At 38.0% G+C, this 23,284-nt stretch overlaps 1 protein-coding gene across 1 annotated transcript in view; it reads right to left on the reverse strand.

Moving 5' to 3' along the window:
* The window catches only part of EYS (eyes shut homolog), a 722,813-nt gene that overhangs the window by 32,393 nt on the left and 667,136 nt on the right, over positions 1 to 23,284 (reverse strand). The window contains exons 41-44 of the mRNA XM_063389422.1: positions 22,715 to 22,887; positions 12,004 to 12,186; positions 5,288 to 5,454; positions 4,954 to 5,098 (exon numbers count right to left, since the gene is read on the reverse strand). Coding sequence (XP_063245492.1) covers positions 4,954 to 5,098; positions 5,288 to 5,454; positions 12,004 to 12,186; positions 22,715 to 22,887 — 668 coding nt within the window. The remainder of the gene's footprint in view (positions 1 to 4,953; positions 5,099 to 5,287; positions 5,455 to 12,003; positions 12,187 to 22,714; positions 22,888 to 23,284) is intronic.

Consider the following 23,284-nt stretch of genomic DNA (forward strand, 5'->3'; position numbering starts at 1 on the left):
TTTATAAAATTTAACTGAGATGGAGTGAATTCCTACAGTGCCTGAAATCACAAGAAGAGTTGGTATTCAGCAGTGCATACCAGAAGCTCTCTGCTTAATACTAGAAGCAGGGAAAGGATATGATATGGAGATTGTAAGTAATCATTACATTGATTTTAAAAGCATCACTTAATATGAGTTGTTGCAAGATTCACTGAAATCACAAAAGAAGATGACTTGCATCTGAAGGACTCAATGAATGTAGCATGTGATTTTTTTGGTAGGGTTTTTTTTTGGAACAAAATATAGTTAATATCTACAGCAAGATAACTATTGTAGCCACAGTTAATGATGTTATTGAAAGTAGCTTTCTTAAGCTATTTCCATATTTCACACCTTTTGTAGCTCTGTCTATACTGACATATAACTGTTAATTCAGAAACTCATAATAAATAATTTGAAAATAACCTTGCTGATGTTTATTTGCAACCTTTGTATTATTGCTTCTTTACTTTTTACAGGGTTGTTTTTTTAGGCTGCCTTAGTATTGGTAAATCCTAACTGATGTTTCATCTCTTTATCAGCAGTAGATAAAGCATGTTCTGTTCTCCTGGGTCTTGCTGGAGTGCTAAGAAAAAGCAGCCCCGAGCTCTGCGTAAACAATGGAAAGCACAGAGAGTCCCCAAGGACTTTAAGGTCATCATGGAAAATGAACTTGCATTTGTGTTGATGATAGTTTAAGCGTACCAACCACAGTTTAACTGTGCCATCTAGGTTAGGAACAGTTCTTGAGCACCGGCAAACAAAGCATGTAATAGGTACAAGAGTGTTTTGGCCCAGCTTTCTAAGTTCAACTGAATCTTTTATTTAATGAGTCAGAACAGCAATTTGAGCCTGTTTTTGCAAGCACTGTACAACCTTCTGCAGAGGGATCAGCTGATGAATGTGCTTTCTTTCTGACCTGAATTTCCTTTGCTCTGCCAGTTCTGGGCCCCTTTTAATGGAAGACTGCCAACTATTCTGAATAATGGAGAGGTTTCCTGACACAGCCAAGTTTGCAAGAGGAACTCGAAGTTCCCAACTTTGTGAGTTAAACTTGGCGTGATTCTGAATGTCAGACTTCCATGCAAGTAAACTGAAATCAGACACCAAGACTGCATTCACAGATATTACCTTTTTCTTTGCAATCTTTTGAACTGTGACTTCTTAGACCACACCTAGTCCTTTCTTTTATTGACCTTTTTTACCATCAATTTATTTTACAGCTTTCATCCCAGTCTACCAGAGCTCATAAACCACTAAAGAGCCACTAACAATGGATTAAGTAAATCTGAGGGATTATCATAAAATATAACTTCACTGCTCATCTTAACTTTTACTTTATTTTTCTGGTATATCCTTGTCACACAAAGATTTTTTTTCATAATTTCATGCTAGGATCCCTTACCCATCTGCTAGTACTTGCTGCTAATTTGACTAAAAAGTACACAAAGCAGGCATTTTCAAAGTGTACTAAAAATACAGCAAGAGAACTGACAGAAAGGGATACACAGGTAAAATACTTTCTATCTGAATGCAGTGCTGGCCTTACAGATTTCTTAAATCCTAGCTATCCTTAAATGCTTTGCTTTCCCCCTGTTTTTCTTTGCTGTTTGTGAGTAGTGGGATGTTGGTCTAAAAGATGGTCCCAACAGTGACTACTCAGGACTTCTCGAACCTGTGACCCAAACACCCAGAGGGCCTGTATGATTCATACATCACTGATTAATAGCTAGCTCAGAATCCACTTTCCTTCTGTGACATCGGTGGTGCAGGAACATAGTCTCAGCCCTGGCAGGCTTGTAATATATTCTACCTTATTATGAACTTAAACTTTGACTGAAAGGCTATATTTGTATCTATTTGGAACTCAGCTGTGTTCTGGGTTTACTCTATTTTTAAAAAGTGACTGCAGTACCTGCAATTTTATTTACTTTGCCAAATCATTTATTTGAATGAGGTGAAGGGGTGGCTCTTTCAGCATGAGAGAGGTTCTTCAACAGTTCAGCTTTATGGTAAGAGTTTCTTTAGCCTATCTACTTCTCCTTTTAATAGTATTTGCTGTCAAACAACAGATTACTTCTATAGCCATGCTTCATCCTGCTTGGGGACGAGACCACAGGAACAATCAGTTGCTCCTCTTTCTCTGCTCCTCACATAGTTCTAGATGCAAGCCCTGGCTCTCCATCAATTGCATCGATGGCTAGAGACTGCATCCTGCAGTCATGGTAGTACAGAGCATGAAACACCAGAACGCTCCCTCTTTTTTCCCTGACACTAGATTTCTCTCTGCCTCTTTCAGAGATGGAAGGGCTGGAAATTCAGCTGTAACTTCCAGCTTTTTCCAAGCAATTCTCTGTCTCATTTTGTGTGGGTGAGTCATAGTGCTGAGTTGTGCAGACCTTTGAACAAGTCAGTTGGTTTTATACCCCTATTTCAGATTGTCCATAAATAACTAGGCTGAGTATCTTTGTCCCCAAGACTTTCAGCTACCTAAACCTCACATTTGACTTCTTAGAGCATCTGCAGTGTGCTCTTTAAACTCTGAAGGTCCCTTAATTATACTATTACAGGAAATGATAAAAAGCTGAACACCTAGGTAAACCATCTCATTTACAAAAAGCTCCTTTAAGTCCCCAAGGAACCTCAAATTCAGATGAAGTGCAAAGAGCTTCGAAGTTCCCATGAGCTTGGTTGCTTCATCTGAGCTCTACCTTTACCAGTTTCTTCATCTTCTCATAGGGATTGAATGAAATTTTTCAAATTGCTTACAGTACCATCAAACATCCTTCAGCCTTTCAAAAGAAGCTCTAGGTGCTGATTCAGACATTTCCTAAATTAAATATCCCACAACTTTTAATTATTAAATGACAATTTATTAAAAACATTTGTTTTCAGTTTCCTCCTCCTCTGTGGAAATTACTAACAAGTGCTAAAGGCAGGTCAGGTAAGAAATGGTCTGAATCTGTAGTCATACAGAGAAAAAATCCTAAATTATTGCACACTGACACTGGGGACATTTAGTCTGCAGCAGTAAGGCTGGTCTCAATGTTTCTTCATCAAGCAGCGATTTCTTACAAAAGGAGAGGTACACTCTGGTATTGGAAGCAAAATGGTTCTAATAAATCATGTCTTTAAAAGGAGCCAACAGCAGGCTTCCAGGAGTCTGAGTGGTTTAATCAACTATGTGCTAGATAAATTTAACTTGGCTATCACTTCCAGAGTTTCTGTGAGATCCCTATAGCTGCAGATTGGCTGAAGTAAAATAGTTCAAAATTTTCTTCTCTGTTAGTGATATTGCAGTTCCCACTCTGGAAAAAAATCTATGGAGTTTGATCCTGAGAAACTGGGGAGATTTCTGAGCTACAAGAACAAATGTGATGCTAACTACGCAAGCAAACATGAGAGGAAAATGGTCATAGGAAAGTGTAGATTCCTTGAAAGTCACTGTTCTCTGGGGAACAGACAAGCTGCTGCTGGGAACAGGAGCGTGGAATGAATTAGCAAATATAACAGGCTTAACTGTAAATAATGGGGACAAAGAGAAAACTGTTTATGTGCTACATGTTTCCCAAAATTTTGTAGTAATACTTCTTTGTAAAAAGCACAAAAAATCAATAAATAGTAGGGTAACTAACAGTACATGAACTTTGTGTTTTTTAAAAGATTATTCATACTGAATTTGTAGAAATCTGGTCATTACAATACATTTGGAACATGAGGAACCTGGAAAACTCAACATATTTGTGGTTAAAGTAAAGAACCAGAGATTCCTGTTAGCATGTCTGTAAAAAAGCCAAAAGTACTTCACAGATATTGACCCTGTTAAAACAGTTGCACAGCCTTTGTTTTATGATATGCCAATTTGCAAGATGCTTAGAGGCTGTGAAAGGTGTAACTATACAATCCTGAAAACAATACTTCCTGAAAAGACAGAGACAGATGTGATGTTAATTCATATGACATGCTGAGTGAAAAGTTGATTATATGATATGGAATTGAATTTGAGGAAATTTCAGTGTAAGAACAAAGAGTGAGGTAATGGCTGGAAGTAAAGCAGTTCCATGGTCTTAATGGAAATGCAGTGTTTATTGTATAAAAGTGAGGTTTACTGCTATGCTTGCCTTTCATAATGTACCCTCAGTTTCATAACTGAGAATTCAAACTGTTTTATTATTGCAAATTGTTTTCATTTGAAAGGCTTTCTAGTGCTTAAAATGAATTGAAACTTTACCTTGCAAATATCAAGAACATTGTTTCTTTGGAAGTAAAGAACAAAAATGAAGAGTTATGAGCAAGTCCTTTGCTTCATTGCTGATATGGTAGGAGTTGAAAACAGATTAATAAAGCTTCAATATCAGTTTTGAGGTAAAAATTATTATCTGCTCAATAAATATTTGCAAAAGGAATTAGCTAAGTCCTGTCTCGAGACCTAGATCATAATGCCAGGACAAAAAAAAAAAAAACAAAAAAAAACCCACAAAAAACCAAAACAACAAAAACAAAACAAATGAAAAAACCCCACAAACAAACAAACAAACAAAAAGAAAATCAGCTTTCCTTCAGAAAGAAGTTTTCAGCATGAAAACTAATACCCTAACACTGCCAAGTCACAGTGGGAGAAGAATCTGAACTACTTCAGAGAAAGGCAGTCCTTCTCTGTGCTATGGAACAGGGACACATAAGAAGAGATTATAGGGCAAATATTACAATGGCAAACTTTCATTTTAGCAGAAACAAAAAATATTAAAATTATTTAGCAAAGCCTCTTTTTCCATGTTTCATAGTGAAATAATGAAAAAGCTGCAGGAAACTCAGCCAAGGAGATTCTAGTTGGTTTCCTGATAAGACAGAGATTGTTTCAGTTGCCTATGAAAGAAAGAATTACAATCTGATGTATGTATTAAAAGGAATTGAAAATGGTGTAATCTTTACCTTGAAAGCCATTCTTAAATCTGGGTCCTTTTGGTAGGAGTTCTGGAGTATATTCACGATAGCCTCCTAAATAAAACTGACTGAAGACATTGAGTCCAACCAGCCTCCCAGGAGAAGTGACAGTTTTATTCTTCTGATCGTCCACCTTTCAATGAAACATTAATACTTGTTACAACAAAGGGATTTGCCTTTACTTGGGACCTTCTAGTGAGGAAAATCCCCCCAGCTTTATAGGGAAACACAAAAAAAAATTAGATTTTCCATGTAAAATGTGAAAAAACAGAGGGAGCACTTTCATCTAAAAGCTATCATTCTAAAGGAATTACTTTTTTACCTTCAGCCAGCCTTTCTGGAGAGTTCTGCCGAGATGGATGACATGAACACTGAGCGTCAGATCGAGTGGTTTGCTGATGATTGTTGCTGTGCCAGAACCTAGGTTGTAGCTATATACCACTCTCCCATTACGGAGGCCTAACTCCAAGAAATCATCTCCATTCAGACCTGAAAAGAGGAAAAAAAAAAGGATAACTACTTGTTCCGGGATTTAGTGAAGACCAGTTTGTAAAACAGACTCCAAATCCACTGAGAAATGAGCAGTTTAGGAAAATTTTAGCCAGGAAGCTTATAAGTTTACTATATATTTCTCTCTGGTTAACCTGTAAGATTATTTCCAGTATTCTTGTGGATTTAAAATGGGAACTGCAGACATTTTAAACATTTATGGGATTTTTGACAGAAGATTTTTTCATATTATAGTTAAGAGAGTGATATCCACAAAACGTGTGGATTTAGCAGTCATTGCTGTTCCTTCCCCCTGGAACACAAATAAATTTTCAACATCCTCTAAAATCTATAATAATAATAATAATAATAATAATAATAAACAAACAAACACACACATATATAATTTCAAGCTGCATGTGAGAACAGGCCCTGAATTAATCCTGTTCCAGGATGCATTCAGCTTTCATTATAAGTACTTCAAGAGCCTCAAAACCAGAGGGCACCTGCTGCTCTGATGCAAAGGGAATAACAGGGACATGACTCTGAAGAAGTTCTAGCAGCTTCTAGCTGAGGCTCCTTCAGCTGCCCTTAACTCAACAGCACCTGGAGACTTTATTGCCCCTGCTCCTGATTAAGGCAGCTTCAGGATGTTCATTGATGAATTTCCTTAGTCAGCCAAGTGCTTTAATTCTTTAGGCCTTCTTAACTTTCAGGTTAGAACTGATTGATTTACCAGTTTGCAGTCAACAATTTCTTTACATTTAGGCCTACATGCTGTAAGTGTTGTTTGTGCTTTTAGTAACTGTAGAGTAAAATCTCATTTGAAGGATTTTAAGTCTGACATAAAGCCCATGAATAAGAATTCAATTCCTGGACCTATTCCTGGTCATCCAAATAAACACATTTTTACACTGGAATCTTTAAAGAGCATTCAATCTCTCTTCTCATGCAGGCAAGAAAGGAACCACCATTGTTTAGAGAAAACCTGATCAACTTGTTTTCTTTTATCAACTCCAATTTTTCTTTGTGTATGGTAAAAGAACCAGGATACAAACAGTGGTGAAAGTGGAGAATGTTCTCACTTGTGCCTTAGGATGTCCTGAATTGAAATTCAAAGCCATCCATTTCTTTTTAAAACTCTCCTGTGAATTCAAGCAATTCAGTGCTCAATTTCATGCCCGTACATGTTTTATTTGATATTTTCTTCTGTTTTCATAAGGCTATCTCGTTTTGTAATTGTTTCAGGAAGGTCTCTTCCTATTTGTTCCTCCAGAGTCACATGGTGGCCCTCATTTCAAATGTGGGTTTTGATGCCCTGTGTCAAATGCATGAGAAATTTTCTTCATTTGCAAAAGATAAAGTAGGCTTTTCCCCCAGGAAACAATGCTTCTTATATTGTCATCCCACTGAAGCTCTGCACACAGCTGCTTCACAGCCAAAACTGCCATATTCCCCTTATCTCATATTCTGGAAATGAATTTTCGGTATACTGTGCTTTTTCTGTTCAGAAGTTTGCTTTTCTGTAGAGTAACTATTCTAATGCAATAGGAATCTATAGAAAAAGAAAAGTAAATCCTTATTCCAAAGAATATAAATCCACTGCCTCTGTAGAAAGTATGCAGCTACATTCAGTTGTATAGAACATAAACACTACTCATTTTTTAGTACAATAATTTGTTCATGATTTTTCATAACTAAACAAAATCCCATTGCTTTCAGTTACACTGGCACATTACCAGTGAAGGACTTCCAAACTGAAAATAACAATTCTTTTCAAAAAGCTTTTACTAAAATTTCTATTTTCAGGAGTGTCTAAAATGTACTCATGTCATTTGACCAGCAAAACTAGGGGAAGCACATTAAAGACAAACTGTTATTTAAAAGGGTTTCTGATTTTTTAAAATGTGTTTTCAGAATCAAAATATATTAAAGAAATGCAACACTGTCAGCCCTCTACAAAATTGACTCGATAGTGAAGATAATCATAGAATCATAGATTGTTGAGAGGTTGGAAGGGACCCCAAAGATTATCTAATCCCAACACCCACTGCCATAGGCAGGGATACCTTTGACTAGATGGAACTGCTCAAGGTCTTATCCAACCTGCCCTTGAACTCTGTCAGGGTGGGGCCAGAATAAAATAATGTTATTAGTCAGCATAAATGAGAGAGCTTTTAACTTTAGCTATGTATTGGGACAGAATTTCATGGTAACTCACAAGAAGTTAGCTATGAAATCAATGCTTGTGGTTTGGGCGGAGACAACACTGGATGGGAATCAGGTAGAGTGCTACAGGAGAATGTCAACTAAAAGAAATGGGATGAAATGGAGAAAGGGGAAAATGCAAATTAAGTGTTAAAAAATACTTCCTGACTGGAAGATCACTGGCTGTGAAAATTCTCATACTCCTCCTGTTGAGAATATGATTGTTCAACACTCAGTAAATTGTTAAAACACGAGCATCTTCTTTGTGAAATAAGTGACATTCACTTGGTAAGAAACTGCTTTCTGGTAGTTAAAATGTGGGGTGCTCAATCTCCCCAACCATTTAGACTAAGGATAAAGTTGTAAATTACCAGCAGCATTTTACTATCACCTCATTGTTCTGTGCTTGCTGAGCCTTGCCCTTGGCAGGTGCGCTGCTGCTCACCCATTGTTGGACATGGGGATGCAGAAATGCCTGACTGCTGTACTGCAGTGCTCACACACACACACAAATGATATGCAAAGTAATAAAAAGCCAGGTTTCTGGCTGACAACTGCATAATAAGCCCAGAATTCTAGTATTCTCATTAATAAAAATGACACCAGTAAGACTTCTTTTTAAAACTCAGTTCAGCCAAATACAATTCTCAGAACTACATTCCACAATGACTTCTGACAGTTCAGGGTACACCCTGCAGGCAAGCCTTTTTGAAACAAATTTTAGTGCAATGTATCTTTTATATTTAAACAATTTTTTGTGTTCTCTTTTGATTATTGTAACTGAAAAAGAATGAGATTATTTCGTACCGTTGGTGTTCTACATTTCATATTTGCATTTTCTCCATCCTGAATAAAGACAGTGAATTAATTGGTATAATTTTTGTTTGGTTACATTTCCTACAATTGGAAATGTTTCACACAGGTGTTTGAAACTCTGTTCCCAATGCTGTAGAAACATATCTGAATGTGGTGGTTCAGTCTTGTAGTTGAAAAGAATGTTCAAATTATTTCTTTGGGTTCATATTACAACAGAGCTTCTTATAAAAATTTAATGATGCAGACACTGGCTTTTCAATGCTGTTTTCTGAATGATTAGATGGAAAGGGTTTAGGTAATTTCAACTCTGTGCACCATTTCTGCTCAGCTGCCCAAAAAAGAAAGGTAATATTTTGTCCATCCGCAAAAATTAATAATTAGTGAGTGAAATGAATAGCTGCCTGGAGTGGATGGTGACTGTCACAGGAATAAAATGTAGCATGATGAGAGGTCTACCTGGATGAAGTTAAAATAATGTGAATGTAATTCCGTTAGCAGGATCAACTAGGTTTGACCACGTCTTTTGCTGAAGTTTGGGGAAAATCATAGCAAATTCTGATTTCCAAACATATAGAAGCAGAGCTAAGTTTTGAGTTTAAATTCATTCAAAGTAGTTAATACCGGTTTGTGTTAGGCTAATTTAGGTAATCCATCCAATAAATTAAGTACCAGAGTTTCATGGCACACTAAAGTGCAGTTCATCAGCTGAGCTGCACTAGCTAAATTTGACAGGATCTTTGCAAATGAAAAGTAGCAGACTTAATTATATCATAGATAGGTAAACTGCTGAGCTGTTCTACTCTAACAAGTTTTAGTTTGTATTTCAATACAATAACAGTCTGACTCCTGCAAGTCTGCCACAGGGACAAAGGGGAAGGAGCCTCAGAGGGTTCAGGAATTTAAGTAAAGAAAATTAATAGAAAGGAAGACCTAAGAAAATATCAAATGCATTAACATAGTAAATGAGGGATCCTGTATCCTACTGATGTGATGTACTGCAATAGTTTTGTTAGATATATATGTAATTGCATACTGCAATTGTTTTGGTAGATATATATGTAACTGCATAATGCCTTCCCAAAATTGATTTTTAATAACGCATTTTGGGAGCTCAGTATCTTAAGACAGCAAAAAACAATTTCTCCCCTCCTTTATGCCTCTGAAGCATTAATTTTCTGATACTGTTCAGCATAAGTGTAGGTTTCCTGTTGGTCAAGGGCCATATCTGCAAAACTCATGTGATGTTTCAGATACAGTAAAACATCTACTACAGCCTCTACTACTATATTATCTTTCTCTATTGCCATACCTAAATCAGACTCCTACTGTGATGGGCTTAGACCTAGGACACATCACCCAGCCTCCCTCCTAGGCTTCAACAATCCCACAGGACAGCTCCAAACCCAAATGTTAGGTCATGCTCTAATTGCAGAAACGATTAAGATAAAAATAAATTACTTGCTTCTTATGAAGGATCTATGATCTATGACTGCTTTATGTCTGCATCAAATTATATAAATTTTTACTCAATTTTCATTAGTATTGTGTTTTCTGTTTGGAGTAATGCTGGGATGGTGTCGTGGTTGGGGGGGGAGGTGAATTCCTCCAGGGGGATGTGGGCAGTCCAATCAGTGATCAGCTTTTCTGCTAACACCTGGGTTGGTCACTCGGAAGTTTGGACACGCCTCTGAGGACACAAAGAGTTAAAAGCAGGAGTCTGAAGGGCTCGGCCTCTTTTCAGATCCGGGTGTCAGCAGAGAGATGTCTCCAGTCTCCTTCCCCCACCTGGCCACGAGGCTGGGTGGGGGAGGGGAAACACGTGGTCGGCTCAGGTAAGCCAGAGCCCCCCCGGGGGTGGGAGAAGAGAAGGGACAGAACTGGAACTGAGCTGCCCCGTCCAGGATGGAGGGGTGGAAAACTGTAGAAGTGCCTTCTGTGTGTGCTCACCCCCCTCCTCCCCCCAAACTCCGGGAGAAGGTGCCCAGCCACGTGGGGGTTTGCCGAGCCTGGGAGTGCCTCGCCTGCAGCACCCTGCCGAGAAGAAACTGTTAACCCTTGCTTGGCAGAAAGAAACTTTTCTTAGACATTGATTCTCATGACTGGTGGTTTTCGGAGAGAGGGAAGCGGCCTGGGACCGAGATGATAAAGCATGATTGGAAGGAACTCGATGGAAGAATGAGAGGAGTAGCCTTGGAGCTGGACTTTTCTTGCATAATGTCAGCCATGGACTGAACTTGAGTCTCTTTTGAACATAAACTGCATTTTTGGGTGGATGCAGCTGCCCCTTGCGTTTGCTACAGTGACTGGCACTTGAAGAATTGGAGCGAGCAGAGAAAAGAGGGGGAGGGTGAGGTGGTGCCCTCTGCCCTCAGGGCAGACCTGCTCCTGGAACCCCGGCCCCTGGGTGAAAAGGGGAGAGCTCGGCATGCAGCATCCTTAAAAAAGCCCTGTATGTAGTTTTGGCCTATGAGACAGCGGTGAGAGCGCTGGACATAGGAAAAAGAGAGAGTCACCCTGGCAGACTTCTCCGGGCGGTGCTATGGGTGACATGGAAACACATAAGGGGTGGACCCGTGTTTTCTGAGGAACAGTCTGTGGTGCGAGAGAGACTCCTCTCTCCCTTGCTGAATTGAAGATTAGTTTGTTTTTGAGTGGTGATTGTTTGATCTAAAACCCAGGGGTTGGTCTGTGAAGAGTGATGGGTGGGGAGGTAGAAACTGGGAGAAGAAATGTTCTAAGAAGTTTTTATTTCTGTCTCTGTGTGTGTTTAAGAGTATTTCTGTCCCTGTTCTTATGTAATTAATAAAGTTTTGGTGGGGTTTTTTTGTTTTCAAGATTTAAGCCTGCTCTGCTCTGTTCCTGATCACATCCCACAGGAGTTGTTAGAGAAAAAACATATATTCATGGGTGCACTAACATCTGGCCAGTGCTAACCCATGACAGATGGACAGAACACAAGCAGGGTTACCCATGCCATGCTGATGCCACTCAGCCTGCCACACAGGGGTGCTGTGGAGAGATAGCTTAAGTATTGTTAAAATCTTATACAAATATTCTAAGTAGATCACATAACCTGATTCTAAGCTGTGTTAATCAGACCAAGTTAAATACTTTGCTACACAGACTGCAGCTCAACTTACTCATAGCTAGCTTGGGTTAACTTGCATTGAGAGATCTCAGGATTGAGGGTCTCCTATTTTACATAAATAACGCAGAGTTCAATGATTAACAATGAAATTTATATTACCAACTGAAAAAAGGGAACCTTGACTTTCTGGTTTCAGAAATATACTCGGATTTAACTGGTGACTTCAATTATTGGAAGCAATTATACTTCTTCTTAATAAAGAGAAACACAACCTGATTGATTATTCTCTCTTTACAAAACAGTTTTGAAGAGATGATTTTCCCACTAATGGCATTATATATTAAATAGAATCAAGAAAAACCTGTGCATATTTTTATCCTACTTGTTCAATAAGAATTTGAAAGCTTGTAAGGATAAGTGATACCAATAAAGCTTACCTTGGCCCTTCTGTCCAGTGAAAAAAATCAGGTTATCCTGTAAAGCTGAGTGGTGGTTTGCCAACTGAAATTTCAAGTGAAATTCATAGTAGGAGGTGATATTTGGGATTGTAGAATAAGCTAGGAATGAGGTATAGCCAAAGACATCTGTGCCACTGAAACTTGGTTGAGTAATATTAATAGCTGGATTAAAAAAGAATAAATAGAGTGTTAGAGCAAAATGTTCAGTATATGTGTTTACAAGTTCTATTTCCTAGTCTGGTTTAGAACTTAAAAGCTTATAAATAAAACTAATAACCTGACATGTTGTAATATTTTACACACAGGCAGATATAGTTTGACTTACCTATGAAAATAAATATCTTTGTTTTTCAGCTTTAAATAGGCTTATTTTAAGAAATGAATTATTGGCAACTGCTGCCATCTCCTGGATTCTAGGTAACATTGCTACAAATAAAAGTACACTAGTATTTACTCAACACTCAGACAGACAAAAGAAAATACAGAGAGAAATATTCCTGTTAAAAGAAATGCCACCTCTGACAGGCTTTTAAGTGAAAGTGAGTACAAGGATATGCTGCTGAGGTTGTGGAACAATAATTCTTCACAGGTAGAGGAAATCAGAAAAAGCAGCATCACAAAAGTACAAATTTGCAGCAGAGTGAATAGGACCTACATGAATTACAAATAAAATCAAGTCTGTACACGTCTGTGAAGCAAACAGAGTGCTGGTGCTAAGTACCCACATGGCCCCTAGGGCTGGCACCCAGTACCAGACTGCTGTAGTCAGCTCCTGGAGCTTAGAGATCACATAATGCTTGTACTGACAGAATGGTTCAGTAAAAACAGGAGAAAGAGGAATGACAGCTTAATTCTGAAAGACTGGGTATGAGACTAGATTTAAAAGATTTGAGCAGTAACCTCCAACCAACCTGCACACCAGATGTGACTGGATACAGCTTTATTAACGGAGGCAGTATGAGGGACTGGGGGAGGAAGGAATACAAAGCTGCACCATGCACTAAACAGATGGGAAACACTAGTAAAGAATTAAAGTACTCCCCAGGTAAATCTATATTAGCCTAAGTACATCTAAGCATCTCAATGCTTACAGGGTGGGAGAAACAATAACTCGTAATTGTGAAAATGTCATCACCGTCTCTAGAGTGTGGAATCTGTTTCTGAATTTGCAACCTGGGAAGCCTGCCATGTTGGCACTGATGTAGCAGACATTGCCTTCATACCTGCATCTGAGAAAAGGTGCAGACAGAGGCATGGCAAAACTTTTCTAGCACAGACTGGAGTTTGCAGCAGTACAGAGAGTACTGTCCCATTTATTAAGCACTACTCCATACATGTGGCACATTATGCCTCACTCTTGATCTTAAATAGGAGCCAGGAAATTTTCGTATGAAATAGTAGTTTTGTCCTAGTCACAAGGACACTGGAAATGAGTCTGACTGAATGTAACCTCAATCCTCAGAACTCTGTGAGTCATGGACTGCATTGGAGGCAAAACGTAACTCCCCCACATTTAAATCTGATGTTAGTTTCAATCCACCCATATTCCCTTAGATTACTTGAACATGACTGAAGGAGTCTCAAATTCCATATTTTTGCTAACTCTGGAAAACATGACACACAGACAGCTTCTTTAATGCAAAATAGTCTTCCTTTTTTTTCTTTATTTCTCTCCCCTTTTTATGTCTTTATTTAATAAATCTAAAAATATTTAAGAGACAGAAAGGTTTTAAAATAACAGAGTTCTTTGTGTTTATTGTCTTTTCCCACTTTGATTTATAATGGGAAAAACAAATTCCCTCATGTACCTTCACAGAGCTAGGTAATTTCATTTGCTGGCAGAGATCACTGAAGAATCTATTCCTGGAAAGTTATTCCCAACAGGGAATAGCTCTTTATCCCCAGGATGAAACATGCCATTGTCTCAGCTGTTTCCTTGAAGCATCCTAAGTGGGGAGTAGATTTCTTTCCTTTTTACTTGCTCCTTCCAGTATTACATATAAAGCTGCATTAAAGATTGCCAAAGGGGCTCCAACACAAGAAAGGCACAGACCTGTTGGAACAAGTCCAGAGAGGCCACTGGGTTGATCACAGGGCTGTAACACCTCTGCTATGAAAATAGGGGAGAGTCTGAGAGAGCTGGGGCTGTTCAGCCTGGAGAAGAGAGGGCTCTGGGGAGACCTTGTTGCAGCCTTCCAGTACCTAAAGAGGACTTACAAGAAAGCCGGAGAAAGACTTTTCACAAGGGCCTGTAGGGACAGGACAAGGGATAATGGCCTCAAGATGATGCAGGGTAGTTTAAATTAGATATTAGGAAGAAATTCTTTATTGTGAAGGTGATGAGGCCCTGGAAGATGTTGACCAGAGAGGCTGTGGATTCCTCAGGCTGGATGGGGCTCTGAGCAACCTGGTCCAGTGGAAGGTGTCCCTGCCCACAGCAGGAGGTCAGAACAGAATGACCTTTAAGGTCCTTTCCAAGCCAAAGTATTCTATAATTCTATGATTCTGTGATCATAGATGCCTATGTAGCACTTGACCACCTAATGTTGCATTTTATGTCAGTAGAAAAAACAAGCAAATTTAGGATATGATTTCATATAAAGTACCTTCCTCATACAGGACAGGTGAAGAGAATTCTGAAATTCTTATTTCACCCCACCAAGTAAAAAGGTAGCACTAGGTTGTAAGTCAGAGTAAAGTATTTCAGACTTCTAAAGATAGGTGGGCTGAAGTCTTTCTGCTCTGTATCCCAAAACTCCTTCTCATTCTGCATGTTCTTTGTCTCTGGTCTCCATTGCCATAAAAGCTAAATGGTTGTGAAGTTCTGAAATCACTCTCTGTGAAATCAAGGAAGCACTTTTTTTTTTTTTTTTTTTCTGATTTTAAAGACTAGTAACCCACGGACACTTGGAAACTAATTTGCACAAAATTGAGCACAGTTTGGAGAGTATGGAAGAACAAAATATAGATCTCTGAACTCTGGGTCAGAGCACAGTCACTAAACATTCTTTGCTCCTAGATATCTGACTACAGCCATTCTCAAAACATTTGACAAGAACAAATTTTCCTGAGTCATGTCCATCTTTGACCATTTGAGCATCTCCTCTCAGCTCTTAATAATCCAGTTTTAACTCTGCCTTTTGTTGGGACCATGAAGTACATTCTGTAATATACCAGCATTATAGGGACTAAAGACATCCCTGACTTCCTTAGGTTCCATGTATGGTAATAGACACCATCATGCAATAAGTTTTGGGATCAACAACTTGTCCAAGGATGACAACGCAGTAACAAAATCAGTGATCTAATTACCCAAGTAAAAATAATAGTAAATCCAGTACAGCACTAACAGTGGGCTAAACTTAATATCTGGGCAAACAAAGACTTAAATAATGGTAGTTTATCAGGAGGCCGACAGGAAGCAGTGCACATTCCTCCAGAGGAGCAATTCAGACCCACAAACAGATGCAGGAAATTTCAAATTCTCTGGTCCCTATTTACTGTTGACTTGCACAGGCACTACCTGCACATTTTAACCAGCTGCCATACCTCAGCCTGCTCCTCTCTATGCTGGTCCCTCCCTGTGCATACATGGTGCTTGGATTCTTTTTAAGGCAATAGGAGTCCCATGGCACCTTTAATGGAAACCATTACAAACTGTTTTGGTTTACTTATTCACAGTTTTCTCTACTGTAGTGAAGAAGTTTCTCACACCTAGTAGAAGTCAGATGCAGTATCTAATTAACCACCCTGTTCTTAGCAGGTAGGTACATGCAGTAAGTGTTTGCAAATATGCCTCCCTATGCTGGTCTCTGGAGAGTAACATGTTAGTTAGTACTGAGTCAAAAGTTTATATTTCTGGCTAGCTCAATCTATCTAGCTTGATAGCTATTACATATTTTATCTGTCTCTGAACTGTCACTTATAGATTTTAAACCACATTTTAAATCATGTTTCTTTATTCCAAATATTGTTTTTCAGGAGCTCTTTATCCAATCACATAAAAAAGTGAAAGGTCATCAGTAAATGTGAATCAATTTTTGAGATTCACTTCATGCAATGACCTTCATTAGTTTAATTTTAATGCAGACTAATTTCCCATACTTGCATGTATTTTTAACTTAAAAATTGAAAAAAAAAAATAAACCTGTATGAAAAATACAGTGATTGGCAAAATCGTGTGAAGCAAAGCAGGTCCACCTTTTCTTTTCATTCTCTACTTTTTCATTATAAAGCTATTAAGCCAAGACTGCAGAAAACAGCATAATCTTTTCCTTGAAACACAGTCCTTTTAAAAGTATTTGTAAAATATTTGAGGCTGGTCGAATTAGCAAAGGGCACAGCTAATCTCATTGGTTTATTTTTCTTTTCCAGTCTAGATCATCCAATCTGATCGCTACTCTTGCTCTTGCAGTGCACAGTCTGAAGTGGTAAAGAACAGAGATGTGTCCCAGTGCCTTTGATTATGAACCTTGCTCACACACTCCAAATTAACACCGTGACTAAAATACACATTGCTCTGACAGAGTACTTCATCAACATTTTGTCCTTGATCTTGTCCCGTGTCTCTCTGTCAGTTCTATGTCATTCATCATTCTGCTTTTCTGCATTCCCAGTACTGAACAAGTAATAACATGTGATATGTCCCATTGACTCACAAACAAATAATGACAAATTATCCCATTACATAAATGTATCAGTATGGTTGACTACTTACTTCCCTAACATTGTATATATCATCAAAGCTGAACAAAAAAAAAAAAAGGGAGTTAAAAAAAATCAACAATAATTGATTTGAGAATTGATTTGAATTGATTTGAGAAAAATCTTAACAAAGTGAAGAGAATAAAGTGACAAAGAAAAAAGAGAATAATGGTTTTGTTATCTTTGAATTTTCTCTTATGAGTTAAAATTAATGTTCCTTCAGCATTGACTGGCAATACATCTTGAACCAGAGCTTTAAAATACATTGCAAAAACCAAGACATATTAAAGGGATAGAAAGATGAAAACTTCAGGCTACAGAACTGCAATCAGATCATACACTTTGTGTATATTAACCCTAACTAACTGTGAACAGCTACCAGCTCAGTATCTGGCTCCAAGATCAGCAGCCATGGGATGAATAGAGTGGTCAGCTGTATGGGATGAATAGGATAGAGTTCTCCTAAAGACCTGCTCATATTTCATAGAATCACAGAATTACAGAATCATCAAGGTCTGAAGAGGCCTTCACAGTCATCCAGTCGAGGCAAAAACCCAACACCACCATAATCACCATATCCCCAAGTATCACATCCAAACGTCTCTCAAATGCTTCCAGAAACGGTGACTCCTGCCTGGACAGAGTATTCCAATGCCTAACCACTCTTTCAATCATATTTTTTGGATAATATCTAATCTGAATCTCCAATGGTGCAATTTATGGCCATTTCCTCTTGTCCTGCTCCTTGAGACACAGCAGAAGAGACTGACCCCTGCCTCACTGCAGCCTCCTTTCAGGTGGCTCTATAGAGCAATGAGGTTCTCCCTGAGTCTTCAGTTCCCTCCCTGCTCCTCATAGGACCTGTTTCCCTAATCCTACAGTAGCTTCATTGTCCTTCTCTGGACACACTCTAGACCCTCAAATTCTTCTTTGGTGAGAGGCCCAGAACTGAACACAGCATTTGAGGAGTGGCCTCACCAGTGCTGAGTACAGGGGGACAATTCACTTCTCAGAGATGAAAATATGATTCTCAAAAACTGCTAGTACAGCAGTGACATTAATAGTGTGTGTGTGCCTATATGTGCTTTTTACAATTTTTATGACATTCCTCACATTGGAGGGGTGGGGGAAATCAAAGCCCAGTGAAAACAAAATGACCCAGAAAATAAATTCTCTTAAACAGTAAGAAGAGCAACTCTGATCAGCATTCCCTGAGGTCTTTTATCACTGACCAGGAACCTTGCAATGCAGATTTTTTTTTAGCTGAGGAAATTCCCTTTGGGCATCTGCTGTCACCAAACTGTACAACTCAGTCCGCAGACCCAAACAACTCTGAAGGTGACATTGTGTGCCAAACATAGCTGCACAGAAACAATTTGCTTGCAGGCTGGTTTTCACTCTACTTGAAGCAAATGACTATTCCCACTTCAACACTTCGAAATTAATTCTATACAAGGGCGAATACATCCCACAACAAACTTGCTGGAATTCTTTAGACTGTGAAACGTTATCATAAGTGTTGCTCAGAAATGTTTCAAGGAAGAACATTACAGATTGCTGTGTGGTGTGAATGACCCTTTCCAGGCTGTGTATTTTGCTAAATACAGTGTCACAGTTAGGACTCTGCTTCATGTTGTCACATAACATATGTGAAACTAAATCACTGAAGTTTGATCTAAAACACTGCAAGTGTTTTAGATCAAACAAACAATTACTCCTTTTAGCAATGCACACGCTTTTGAAATCCTTCTCCCTTTAAATTTGCCTTTATACTTACAAAGTGCTTCCTCTTGATTCTCACTTAACATAAAGCCTTGTGTTATGACCAACAGCTTCCCAGAAGAGCCCTGTTTCATGTTCAACATGTAATCACCAGCAACACCAGGTGTACATTTCCAGTCCTCGTGAATGAGCCATTCTTGCTTCACTTGCATTTAGGGGGCCATGACAATTCCATAATGGCAGTACAAGGATACACTGTTATTGACTATTTAAGATTTCTGCACCTTATATATCAAAATCTCTTACACTCAGATATTTCAAACATATTGATCTTATATTTCACAGACTGTATCAATCTCCTGTACAAACTAGGAAATGCCTCCATTTTGTGCTTAGATAGAAGTGTAAACAAAAATAGAAAATAAAAAGAAATAAAGGCTGATTACAGAGATGACAGCAATTTAAAAACTCTAATCAGCTCTGTGATACGAAACACTGGAGGAGATTTATAGTCTGCAAAAAACAAAATGCAAGCAACTTTTTACTAATTTAAATATGAAAGGAAATTTATCAGATGAAGGGCTTGAATGCTGGCTGCTTTCACACAAGTCTACTGAAAAGCCAGAGCTCAATAACTGGACTCAGTTTAAATGATGTAGATTCCTTTATCTGCAGCTTAAAGAACAGAAGTCACTTGGGGGAATTAATCAATCTGCCCATGTAGGCATAGTCTCTTTTTCAAAGGGTTGCACACTGATGGGGCTCTTCTCTCTTCCCCTCCCCCCTGCCCCCAGCCAAGTAGGAAATCGCAGAGGAATTTACTCTACAAATCAACAGTCAAGTCCCATCCCTATCCCAGGAGGCCATCACAGGTCCATCTCCACAATCCCAGAGGAGCACAGAGCACAACAGCAGACAGGACATAGAGGAAATTAAGGATTCTGAGGAAGGAACCCCTTGTCCAGACCCCTCCCAGGGCTAGTGTCCTCTTCAGCCCTAGTGTCAAGGTGTGACACACCCCATGATGAGTCAACACTGGATTACCTTTTGGACAGGGGATGTAACTGCTGTGGGATAATGGGACACCTTATGGGATGTAGGTGAAGAGCATTCTGGAATAGCACAGGACTTATGGGTGTCTAAAAGAGGAAATTAGGTGACTTAGGGAGGAACAAGTGTGGAAAATAGAGGGATACAGAGAGAGTCACATGTAAATAGATCAGAATGCTTGTCTGGCCATGTCCTCCACCTGATCAACATGGTCTATACTCTCTTCTGTTTTATATTATCATCCTCCCTCCCCTTGGCCCATTGTGCCGTAGCTGTGTAGGTTCTTGAGAGACACTTCAATATATAATGGTCAACTTGCAGTCAAAATAATGTGGTCATCTAGTGATAAAAGCAAGAAAAATGTGTAGTGAGAGATAATGCATCTTGTTATGTATATTTGGAAAAATGGACTTGCTTTTGGAAGCCTTTATTGATGTCTGAAACAAACATAGCATAACAAATAAACTCAAAGCCATTGTTACTAGCCTGCTTAGACTGCAGTATGCTCCATCTGATTCAGAAATGTAGGAAAAGTCCTTGTTAGTCCCAGACCTTGTCTATTTTTCCATATTTATATAGGTTTGTCTAACAGAAGTTATCTGTCCTTACATTTTTACCTCATTTGTCATATACACCAACGTCCTATAATTTTCTTCACATTTTGAATGTCATGCATTTCACATAATATATTTTTAACTTGTCATGTCAAGTAATTTGATTTATCTTTTTTTCTATTTTTTTAATTTAATAGTGACAATAGCTTTATTATAAATTTCCCTTCCATACATTGCTGTTGTTCTTAATATGACTTCCAACTCTTAACAGATGGTAACTGGAGCTCTGATATGGGGAAGATCTGTATCTGTGGGATCATTTGTGGATCTGTCCACATCTTTATTTATCCTTACTTTTTGCAAATAATTTCTATCAGTAGGAGCAGCCAAGCTAGGATGAAATTGCAATTCTATTTGGTACATCAGTTATATTCATTTTATATAATCACTGTGACGTCTCACTTGTTCTGTGTTGAAAAAGATCAACTATTATTTGATAAACATTTTGATAAACAGCTTTTCTTCAGTGTTTCAGACACAAAGTAGCAAGCATTAGGTTATAATCTGAATAGTAGAGATAATATTGTGTATCTTAAACAAAAGATGGTTCATTTAAAATGTGTGCTTCTATGCCTTAATTTTATGGGCCATTTCTTTCTATTAAATTTATTATCTAGGACACATATTTTGTCATAGTAAACAATTAAATTTGCCTTCCGCTTCTAAAATAATTTAAATTCTTCTACCATTTTAATTAGGTAATCTATTATTATCTTCAAATATATCCCAAAAGTTTGGCTTTGATGCTGCTAGGGCTATCCATAAGGATACATCCAGCCTCCACTGCATCATGGCTTTCTCCCTTTGTTTTAGAAAACGTGATAAAGGGGACTCTTGAAACTAATTTTAAGACTTTTGTCTGTGCTCAGTTTATTTCTACTCCTTCTAAATTGTTAAGATATATTTCAATAAAATAATTTTTCATATTTCAAAAATAATTTCTTATGTTGTCAGCTGATTACCTTAGATTTATACTCTGTCCTGCAAATCTGAGTGTTCTTTCCCGTTTCATTTGCTTCTAGTGATGATTCAGTTTTCCCTTTCCACTCATTAAAATTAATTCTTTCTGTGCTTTCAAAGACTCCAGTTTCATAGCCCAATCAAACTAATGAATTTCTGTACTTTCTCTCAATTCAGGCTCTCAATTTTTATGTAGTCTCTCAATTTAGAGACAATTAAATACAAAGAGTTGCAGAAGAGCCTCATTGAACAACTGCAGGGAAAATACCATTAGACAATACTCAGGGTTGACAGATGTAAATTGGGGTAGATTACAGAAACAGTTCCAGCCTTCAGTAAACAATAGTGGGCTCTGACCTCACCATCAGCTTTAAAAGGAAGAGGTGTTGGAAATTTTAGTAAGCACTTTTATGAATATATCAGTGTACTCATAAAAGAAAACAGAATGGAAGAATTGGTTAAGTAAGGGCAGTGAGTAAAACAGAAAATTGTCAAACACCTCTGTATAAAGCAGTGGCATTATCACACCTTGAATATAGTACCTTGAATCTGCAGTGAAATTGAGAAGGAACAAACAAATATTGCAGGTTGGATGACGAGAGATGCAGCAGATGAAGTCACAGTGTATTGCCACTGTAAACTAGGAGAGGTTACCAAGAAATTATCATACATGTCTCATATACTCACTTCTTCTCTTTGCTATCGAGCATCATGGTTAGATGGAAACAGATAAAACATAAATGATCGTCTACTGAAAATTTTGGAAATATTTTTTTAAAATAAGACTTATGTCTTATTTATGTATAAATATCTATATGATATGACAAAAACCAACCTGATCATTTTTTAATAGTTATTTGAAAAAGCACTTCATGTGCACCACTAAATAAGCTCAGACCCAGTGATTATTTTCTATATGTAGGTTTTTCAATCATTACTTCTTGCTTCATTCCCTGTTAGGGGAAAGAATATTTTGGCTGTTCACACGCAGGAATTTCTGACCTAGGATAATCATTATAATCAATGCTCAAGGAATAAAAGTCCTTCCTTTGACAATGTTAGTCAAAGTGACCTATTTCCTTTGCTTCATTATTTTCATTTCATCCTGTCTCCTGTTTCACAGCAAAGCACTTAGTAAATTTTAAATTGTCCTTCTTTTTGACCTGAAAAATTAATCAAATTATGGTACATGGTGGTATTTTTACAGTCCAAAAAGTCCTTTATACATTGCTTTAATATAAAAAATGTACAAAGAAATGCTTCTCTAAGCAGAGGAAAAATCAAACTGCAGGAGAAATCAATTTCTGCAAAGGAGCTCTGATTTGAATCTCTCTGTTTTTCTCCAGGTGATTTATTAAAACATCAGATGCTACCTGGTATTTTCCAGCTTCTCTGAGTAAACTCTCAGCTTCTTTGAGCCCTCTGTCTACCTTTCTCTGGCTGGAACTTCTATGAAACATCACATGGGAAGGATGATCAGCTTAGCCACTCTTTGCCTGTGACTGGATTTTGGGCTGTGTTTTTAGGTGGGGAGGTGGTGACTTTCAGTGTTTTACCTTCAAAACATATGACATGTTTCTTACCACAGCTTCTGTGAATGATAGAAACTATGGCCAATGCATGAAGAAAATGTTTCTTACCATCACTGCAGAGGATGCCAGACCTTCCATATGGACACAAGCAAACAGCGTCTCGCCTGGACTTTGGAAAACATGTAGCACCATTTCCACATGGATTTTCATCACAAGTTGCAAACTGGCAGAGTTTTCCAGTGTAGAGTTTAGGGCATTCACAATACCAGTTTTCTTCATCACTGACAAATTTAAATTAAAACAAGCAAACAAAAAAGTGTAAGTACCAAAATGCACTCAAAACAAGCAGAATAGGATTTACGCTTAGAGAAAATCTGTAACATCTGATTTATGGTTGTAATAGATCTCTTTGTTTTTACTAGTGTTCCTGGCATTAGACACGCCAGAATGCCTTGAGATGACAGTTTCTTTTGGGTTTAATTTGATATTTTAATTTTTCTTTCTTTTGCTGGTGAGATATGTGACTTTTCTAATGTCTCAATAGTTATTTGTGCTGCTGCTTTCATAGCATAGTCAAAATAACTGCTACAGGAAAACAGGTCTTCTATTGTGTCTGAAAAAATGAAAGTATGTGAGAACAAAAAATGAAAGTTACTAGTTTATTTTGAAAATGGAAAC

This window comes from Prinia subflava, chromosome 2, assembly GCF_021018805.1.
Source record: "Prinia subflava isolate CZ2003 ecotype Zambia chromosome 2, Cam_Psub_1.2, whole genome shotgun sequence".
NCBI classification, from domain to species: domain Eukaryota; kingdom Metazoa; phylum Chordata; class Aves; order Passeriformes; family Cisticolidae; genus Prinia; species Prinia subflava.